At 36.6% G+C, this 10,006-nt stretch overlaps 1 protein-coding gene across 1 annotated transcript; it reads left to right on the plus strand.

The window, feature by feature from the left end:
• Positions 1 to 437: 437 nt before the first annotated feature.
• Positions 438 to 7,500, plus strand: LOC128246361 (uncharacterized). The gene is made up of 2 exons (XM_052964548.1): positions 438 to 492; positions 7,223 to 7,500. Exons 1-2 carry the CDS (start codon positions 438 to 440, stop codon positions 7,498 to 7,500), a joined length of 333 nt encoding a protein of 110 aa, XP_052820508.1.
• Positions 7,501 to 10,006: the final 2,506 nt, after the last annotated feature.

Raw genomic sequence — 10,006 nt, forward strand, 5'->3', positions numbered from 1 at the left:
GTTTGTTATACATGTGTATGTATTGATTTTGAATAAGAGTGTCACTTTAATACGGAAGCCCTGGAGGGACACTTTAATGTCAGTACGTAAATGTGAATAACTGCAATCTGATCTTTGTAAGCCGTCTTATACCAATAATTTCCAGATATCTACATTCGGAACTCCTCGGCCATTTTTTTCAAAAACAACCTCGGATGTATGCCGGTACATCTGTTGAAGTAGTCCGTATTTTTTTAATAAAAGCATTAATTAAATGTAGTGTTTAAGAGTTGTATTCATTGCTCTCAGTTTAAATTGATTGCCAGTGAAGTGTATTATTGCAAACATAATTACGATTCCCAAGAGTTAAGTCATAAATTTTAACTACTAAATAAGATTACTACGCGATCTATTTGCAGCGGACTTAAACGTACCACTTTTTTGTTGTTTTTGAAAAAATGGCCGAGGAGCTCCGAATGAGATATCTACTCAGAGACTGGCGCTGTCGAAACGGTCAGTCTGTGCGAGTGCAGCTTTAATGATTATGAGCATTGTATATCTCGATGGTACTGCGCGGATATGCAGGCAGATATGTAGCTAAAAAACTTCAGAGAACACGTTATATATTACCTTTTTGGACGTGATCATGTGCTGTAAACATAAAAAATATCAACATTAAAGTTATGGAAGCCAGCACTAGCATAATCTGAGTCTACCCTGGTCGCATAGGCTAAAATCCTTGTTGTGTCATGGTGCGTTACACATATGTAGTATTATGTTGTTGATTTCAGTTCCGAGGCGGAGCGTGGAGCACCTTGCTCAATCCAGAAGCTATTTTGAGCAAGACCGGTACCACTGTCACAGGTCACAATGCCAGATGTGACATGAATAGAACAGAACAGAATTTGTTTGATATAAAGCTGCACTCTCACAGATTTACCGTTTTTACATTTTTTTTTGTCTTGGAAGAGCAATTTTTTGCGTAACTATCTGTAAACGAATGATATAAGATTGCTGACAAAAAAATCCGATCGTAGATATTCATATTTCCATTCGAAAATTAACGTTTTATGGCTTAAACCGTTACTAACGGTTTAGGAAAAATGCATAAAATAATATAAATGTTGAAAATATATTGATTTAATGTAGTTTTACTTACATGATGGTCACATATATGTCTCTATGATGAAAAATATATGAAATTCTACTGCAAATGCTCTCAAAATTGTCGGAATTTTTTGTTCATATTTCTTTTCCCTATTTCCATTGTTTCCACTATGACGTAAATTGTAGTTGTGTGAAGTTAGCTTAAAGATGCACTCTCACAGATTGACCATTTTAACAACTTTTTTATTTTTGGTCTTGGAAAGAGCAAATTTTTGCGTAAATATCTGCAAACCAATAATTAAAGATGGCTGACAAAAAATCAGATAGTAGAGTTTCATATTTCCGTTCGAAAATTAATGTTTTATGGCTAAAACCGTTACTAACGGTTTAAGAAAAATGCATAAATATCATTTTTTTAACTAAATATAAGAATATGCGATCTGATTTTTTGTCAGCAGTCTGTTTTAAGTGGCTTCCATGGATTTTCGCAAAAAAATGGCTCGTTTCAAGACAAAAAATAAAAAAAAATGTCAAAACGTTCAATCTGTGAGAGTGCAGCTTTAAAATTCGACGTTCGAATTAATTAAAACATACATAAGATACCAGCACGGCTTTCATCTTTTGAATGCCGAATGTCGTATGCTTTGCTTACTAAACTGGTTACTTCTTCTGTATTATGTATGTACATTCATTTCTTTGCGTTATTTATTGTAAAGAAAATTCTTCCAGTATATATCCATATGCAGAATGTAAGCTGTCCATTCACCATGATACAAAACCACGTTATATTTCTTTGGACTATGGTGCAATGCCATCAAATGGTTTTCACAAGACTTACATTATAACGTATGGGACCTGGCTAGATTCCAAACATTCCCCCGAGTTAAACGTTAGCGCCATACATACAAAATACCTCGTCAATAAAAGTGTGTCGTTACATTTTTTGCATTTTGGCCCCCAATGTTCATGATCGTCATTTTTTGAAACTAATTTAATTAAAGCATTTTCACCTAATTCACCATGTCACAAAAATCTCATAACCCCTCAGTATATTCATGAATCGAAAATAAACCAATAGAAAATCTAAGAAATTACAATTACAGTACCGTTTAAAGCTACAGAAGTAAGTAAATACATTTAACCTCAGGGCTCAATTTCTCGAAACTTCTTAAGTCCCTTAAAACAGGATTAAGCTAAGCTCGCTATTTGTGTTCTTCAAATATTTGCGTTATATTAACTTCTTTAAGAACTTGTATACTTTATATATAAATTAAATCTATGATTATCACAATAAACCATTTTCCTTTCAAAGAAGTTCAATTTAAGTATGTATATTAGCTAATTGAAATAAGCTACTTAAGCCTGTTAAGCTTAAGAAGTTTCGAGAAATCGGGGCCAGATGTTTAATTTCCAATGCCTAACGTCCCTTTTCATTACCAGTCATGTAGTCGAAACTCAAACACCTGTTGTTGTTTTTTTAGACCTATAGGGTATAAGCTAGACTAGGCGTGTACATGTATTAATGTGAAAGTGAAAAAAGATAGGAAATGTTCAATCACGTAAAACGGTACCCACAGTAGTAAACGACGAATAATCTTTACGGAATACGATGGCGAAGGTAATATCGTTCGCTCCTTTGCCCCCGTCTGTTAAAACACACCGATCACGTTTTCACTATTGATGTAAGGGAAACAACTAAAGTTTCTTTTAACAACTATGAGCATGAATTGTCTTTCTTGTCTATACTTTATATATTCCGTAGATCAATTCTTTCTTTGATCCCATTTTGTGCAGTGACTTTTGCCTGTTTTTGAAAAACAAACGTTAGTAGCTCTTTTAACTGATTACATAAAGTGTGTTGATAATTTGAACGCTTGTAATTGCATCAATGTTTGTTAACAACATTAACATACTATATTCATATGTTCCTACTTTTTACAAGTAGGCGGAGGTTGTCGCTCCGCCCAATGTTATTTTAACCGATCCATTGAAATGTCACGTTTAAGGGGTAATACATTGAGATGTTATTCTGTAATAGAACTAAAAAAATATGTACTAAAGAAAGGCATTTACTTAACTGGAGTTAATATATACCATGAAAGACGACCTTGATATATTTGCATGTATTTCAGCGTTCAGTATGAACTGTCGAAAAGTCAGGGGGTGTACGGATCCTATTTGCCCCTCTTCCCCACGCCCCGTGGGTTAGCTATTGTGCTTAATCTATAATCATTTGAATTTGCAAATCAGATAATATATACAACACACAAGGAATCGATCGCTATTGTAATATTGCAGGTTTTAAATAACCCAGCCAAATCATTGCTTTAGAGCTACTTTCAAAATGAATGTATTTTACATAATATCTCTGCCCTCGTTTAATGATAAAAGCACGAGAGCTATTTTGAATCCCTTGCAATATTTTCAAATTGCAGCATCAATATTTAATGATTGTGAAAGCAGAGAAGCGAAAGTACAAAAGTACTATGGCGAAGAAGCGAATGGACGGACGCGAAGGCACGGAAGTACGAAATTATGAAGGCAAACGAGCAAATTAACCTCCGCTCCGTCGCTTCCGTACTTTCGTGCTTTTGTAATTTTACATTCATTTCTTCGCGTCCAAGCCTTCGTCCCCTGCTCCTTGGCCTTCATACTTTCCGTTCTTTGCATCTTCTTTCCTGTATCTGTTATTATCTGCCAACGCGGAATAGGTTATACTGTTCCCACCAGACCAATAGGACACAGATTCGACACCTGCTGTCAGTGCAACGTTTTGCTTAATTTCTTTTTTGTAAGGTACGCTTGAGGATAGCGAGACATAGTTTTCACAATGGCGGTTCCGTGTACGTGCATGCGTCCGTCCGAACTAAGCCTTGTCCGATCGGTATCATGACCATGCATCTTAGGATTTAAAAAAATGCCATGAAGGTTCAAAATGATGAAGTGGCGTGTCACGCACAAGACAAGGGTCTTTCTATCAAATACCAAAAGTCGAAAAGATCATTGTCCGGGCTATATCTTGACGATGCATTAAAGACTTCAAAAGTAGCTTGCCATGAAAGATTACCATGATGTGATGGCTTGTCGCGCAGTAGACCCTTTAAGGACAAGGTCGTCCTTAGAGATCAAAGGTTAAAATGATGCTTGTACGGGCGGTTGTTAAACGTCAGGAATCTTTACCATGGATTGTACAATCAGTTTAAAAAATGTCATGAAGTTTCACCATATGGTGGTGTGTCACGTACAAGGCCAGGCCCAAATATCACGAAAAAACTTAAGTCAAATCTCAGTCTCATTTTACCACTTAACAGCAACGATCATAACAAACAGAACAGAACAAAGTTTATTTCGTATAAAACAGTTCACATAATAAAGACAATGATATAAGTCAAAGATTACCCTTGATCATTGATAAATTGAATATTCTGCATATATACATGGCGATCAGTTATAAAAATGAACGAAAGCCTGAAAAAAGAAAGAAAAATAAAATAAAAGTTTTCTTGTGTAGATATCTCTACGTGATGGTGTTAGTGCTAATGTCATTCACAAACAATAACATATTATAATCAACGAAGTACATTTAAATATGCAATTCTTTGAAACTATACATTATGAAAAAAGTGCAATTTACAATATGACAGGCAATGGAACAACACTTAGTGTAACAGTTGAGCATTTCGATTTCTCAATTCAAAAGTCTTGTACACAAAGATGGATACGTTACGTAGTATATATTTATTTTCTTACTGTAAAAGTTCAATAGCTTTTAACATAGAGAGTCGTTGACGATAATATCTAGGTATGTAATTATTTCTTATCTCAACATACATCTGGCATTCAAAAATAAAATGAAACTCGTCTTCAAGTACATTGCATATTGGGCACAGCCTTTTATGCAAAGGAGTTCTATTCCATCTACCCACTTCTACATTCAAGCTATGTGCGCTCATTCTTAATTTACTAAGTGCAATTCTATATGTTGGAATATTAACGCAGTTCAAATAGGGTTGGAAATTAAATTTAACGAAAGTACTGTAAAATCTTGCTCTTTAGGAGTCATGGATCCTACTTTCATGGTTTTGAATAAAAATATCTCTGACACGTTGTTTTAAAAGAGGCATAAATAGCGGGATATCTTTGTAAATTTATTTAAATATTTTTTCAAACGGAAAATTGCTTTTCTTGCATGTCCAGCGAGTGTTGTTGTTGCTTGCAGAAAAGAACCACCTGTCGTAAAGACTACGCCAAGATACGTAAAGTGGCTGACTATATCTAAGATATTAGCATCATAATAGAAACGTAAATTAGCAGGAATTCTTCCACCTTTTCGGAAGATTAAAACTTTTGTTTTGTCAATGTTGACCTTTAGTTTCCATCTGTTACAATACTCACTGAGTATATTTAAATTTGATTGTAAATTCTTCACCTGACTCCGCAAATAGGACTATGTCGTCAGCGTACATTAGCAAGAAATTTTTTAACATGTCTGTACTAATGCCTTTAGCTCCTTGTAAATATAAAACCTCTTCTAAATCATTGATATACATTGAAAATAGAAATGGCGAGAGGCATTCACCTTGCCGTACGCCTAAACAGCTCTCAAATATATTACCAAGCTCACAGTTGAGTCGAACTCTTGTTTTTACATGACCATACATTGATTTTATAACGTTAAACAGTCTGCCTCTGATTCCGAGTCTATGTATTTTAAACCAAAGATTCTCTCTAACAATATAATCAAAGGCTTTGGAAAAGTCAACAAATACACAATATAGCTTTTTGTTTTGGCTTATAATATGATTAATCAACCCATGCAATGCAAAAATATTAGCAATGGTTCCCATTTTTGCCCTAAACCCAGCCTGTGATTCAATGTATACATGATAAAATTCTGCCCATTGTGATAGCCTCTCATTAATCAAACTCGTGAACAGTTTTCCCAAAACGTTTAATAATGTAATTCCCCTGAAATTACTAACTTCGTCAACGCTCCCCTTTTTATGATTTGGAACAATATACCCATCTGTCCATTTTTCAGGAAAATAACCAAACTGTAATATTTTATTAAATATTTTTAATAAATACGGTGATAAAACTTGCTTTCCATAAATAAAAAAAATCATTAAAAAATAAATCAGGCCCTGCACTTTTTGCTAAGTTTAGCTTGAAGATGCCTTTATTAAGATCTTGTAAAGTAAATGGTTCATCTAGTTCAGAAAACATTGAGTTTAACAAATAGCATATGCTATTACACCTTTGATGCATTAAATAATGTGATTTATGCCTTCTGTCAAGATTTCAATTTGAAAGGAATAATATTCTACAGCCAAAAATATAACAATTTCTTGTTTTTAACAATTACTTCAGTATATTTTTTGCTCTGAATAAGTTTCAATATTAACAAATCAATTATCAACACATTCCGTGAGACAGTACGTTTTCAAAAAGTATAATATCATGCCATAACCTTAATCATACTATATGCTTCCATGTGGTAAAATGGTGGATTTGTTTTAGCTTTCACGGACGCCAACTGCAGGAAACTAATATTTCATTGAAAATTCATTGTTATATAGTTCAGGCTTACTTCATTAGAATATGAAAAATATCTTAATATTTTGCCCAAAAGACTACGTTTATACTGCTTCAGACTAAGACTATCTGTATTCTCACGGAGAATGCAGACTGGAAGGTATGCCAGAAACAGAACACCTAGGGGAACGATATTGTCATACAAATGATATAGACAATGAATTTCATTTTTTTTTTGTATATGTCCATGCTATTTTGATTTACGAAAGAGATATTATAAACGTCTTTGCTACATGTTCAAATTTCCACAATTATTAAAATTAAATGATAAGACAATTTTATATCTTGTTCTTAGAAATAGTTTATTGAATGTTGAAAGATATATATTAAGTTCAGCCTCTGATTATTGCTGTTTATTATTATTATTACTTTTATTATTATTATATGTGAACACTGATAATAACATCACAATTCACCATTATACAATCTACACGTTGATATATGAAAGCATAAATGTATATGTGGACATTGTACAAGTCTGAATAAGTTGCGCATACTTTAGAATCTGTATTAAATGAATTGTAATACATAATGATATAAGGAAAATGGAAAAGAAGAAGAGAGATAGGAGAAAGAGAAGGGGGAGAAAGAGGAGGGGGAAAGAGGAGGGGAGAAAGAGGAGGGGGAGATGAGGGGGAGAAAGATAAGGGGGAGGGGAGAGAGGGTAGGGGAGAAAGAGAAGGGGAGAAAAAGGAAGGGAGAAAGAAGAGTGGGATAAAGAGGATGGAAAAAGAGAAGGGGGGAAGAGGAGGGGAGAAAGAAGAGGGGGATAAAGAGGAGGGGAGAAGGAGGAGGGGAAAAGGAGAAGAGGAGAACTAGAAGGGGAGAAAGAGTAAGGGGGAGGGGAGAAAGGGGGAGAGGAGGGGAGAAAGAGGAGGGAATTAAAAGGCGCGAATGAAAAGGAAAGAGGTGGAAGAGAAAGGGGATAGACATAATGGGATAAAGAGGAGGGGGGTAAGATAAAGGATAAGGGGGAAAATAAGAGGGAAGGAAAGAGGGGGGATTAGGGGGAATAAAGAGAGGGGAGGTAGAGAAGAGCTAAAGAATTAGTTGGAAAGATATAGGCAGAGATGAGAAAGTGTGTAGTTGCAGGGGAAGAAGATCGAAGAAGAAGATAAAAAGTGGTAGTTGAGAGGTTTAAAGTACATAAGAAAGCTTATGAGATTTAAGAGGAAAAGAGGCAAGGGTGGGTAAAGGGAAGATACAGTGCGGGGAAAGGAGGCCAAATGAGAAAGTAATCAAGATTTAATAGATCTCGAAACATGCGCGACCACATACGCATGTACGATGGTGGCTCAAAGAGCTAGTAGGAAAGAGAGAGAGAGGAGACAGATCTCGTACCATGCACGACCACACGTACGAGCGGTGGCTCTGAGAGCCGGGTCGGGAACCAGCACCGCTAGTTCCCGTACAAATGTACCCAAGATTTGAAACCCTGGGATATTGGCAGAATACAAAACTTGGAGGTTTAAGTAGCATACGTTTATTACATTTTCGTGGAAATGTTATTTGATAAATTCACGCAGTGGTACGAAAAAAATATACATGTTATAATATCATATTTTAGGAGCACTATTCTGGAATGACAATTCCTCAAAAATGAGTTAATTGCCATATTTTAGCGATTTAGTATTATTTTCTGGCTTCCGTTTATTGCTTATACAGTTTATTTATACTATTAATGAATATTCTATAAATAAATGTATTATTATAATAACAATGATCTACAGTAACGCCTTTGGTCATCACAATGAAAGGTGCGAAAATATGGCCATGAATGAAAATAAGTAAGTTGTATACCGGCAGGACATGTGGGTACTCTTGAAAAATAAGAGAATTCTGAAACAGTGCCGTAAACATTGCGACATGGAGGCAACACACCGCGGAGTCTGAAGCATTTCGTAAAGATCTACCCTTGCAACCCTGGAAAGGCACGACTTCCTTGTTATCACAGCTGAACCATGGCTTCCTTGTTATCACAGCTGAACCATGGCTTCCTTGCTATCACAGCTGAACCATGGCTTCCTTGTTATCACAGCTGAACCACGACTTCCTTGTTATCACAGCTGAACCATGGCTTCCTTGTTATCACAGCTGAACCACGGCTTCCTCGTTATCACAGCTAAACCACGACTTCCTCGTCATCACAGCTGAACCATGGCTTCCTCGTTTTCACAGCTGAACCACGACTTCCTCGTTTTCACAGCTGAACCACGACTTCCTCGTTATCACAGCTGAACCACGGCTTTCTTGTTAGCACAGCTGAACCACGACTTCCTTTTTATCACAGCTGAACCACGGCTTTCTCGTTATCACAGCTGAACCACGACTTCCTCGTTATCACAGCTGAACCATGGCTTCCTTGTAATCACAGCTGAACCACGGCTTCCTCGTTATCACAGCTGAACCATGGCTTCCTTGTTACCACAGCTGAACCACGACTTCCTCGTTATCACAGCTGAACCATGGCTTCCTTGTTATCACAGCTGAACCACGACTTCCTTGTTATCACAGCTGAACCATGGCTTCCTTGTTATCACAGCTGAACCATGGATTCCTTGTTACATAGCTGAACCATGGCTTCCTTGTTATCACAGCTGAACCACGGCTTCCTCGTTATCACAGCTGAATCATGGCTTCCTCGTTATCACAGCTGAACCACGGCTTAAGCTGAACCACGGCTTCCTTGTTATCAGAGCTGAATCACGGCTTCCTCGTTATCACAGCTGAACCATGGCTTCCTTGTTATCACAGCTGAACCACGACTTCCTTGTTATCACAGCTGAACCATGGCTTCCTTGTTATCACAGCTGAACCACGGCTTCCTCGTTATCACAGCTAAACCACGACTTCCTCGTCATCACAGCTGAACCGTGGCTTCCTCGTTTTCACAGCTGAACCACGACTTCCTCGTTTTCACAGCTGAACCACGACTTCCTCGTTATCACAGCTGAACCACGGCTTCCTTGTTAGCACAGCTGAACCACGACTTCCTTTTTATCACAGCTGAACCACGGCTTTCTCGTTATCACAGCTTAACCACGACTTCCTCGTTATCACAGCTGAACCATGGCTTCCTTGTTATCACAGCTGAACCACGGTTTCCTTGTTATCACAGCTGAACCACGACTTCCTCGTTATCACAGCTGAACCGTTTAAGATATGTCTTTAATCGCGTATAATTGTAAATAAAGATTTAACACCAAACTAAAAGGATATTTATGCAATGTTTTGCATTGTAGTTATCAATTTGGGAATAGTATACGAATAAATGCACATAAATGCGTTGAGATTAAAATGATAAATTCGTAAATAAATGTCATCT

Source organism: Mya arenaria, chromosome 9 (assembly GCF_026914265.1).
Source record: "Mya arenaria isolate MELC-2E11 chromosome 9, ASM2691426v1".
Taxonomy (NCBI): Eukaryota; Metazoa; Mollusca; class Bivalvia; order Myida; family Myidae; genus Mya; species Mya arenaria.

Coding starts and splice junctions, on each gene's coding strand:
- LOC128246361 (XM_052964548.1), top strand. CDS start 438: ATGGCCGAGGAGCTCCGAATGAGATATCTACTCAGAGACTGGCGCTGT. Junction 493..7,222: donor AGACTGGCGCTGTCGAAACG/GTCAGTCTGTGC, acceptor TAATGATATAAG/GAAAATGGAAAAGAAGAAGA.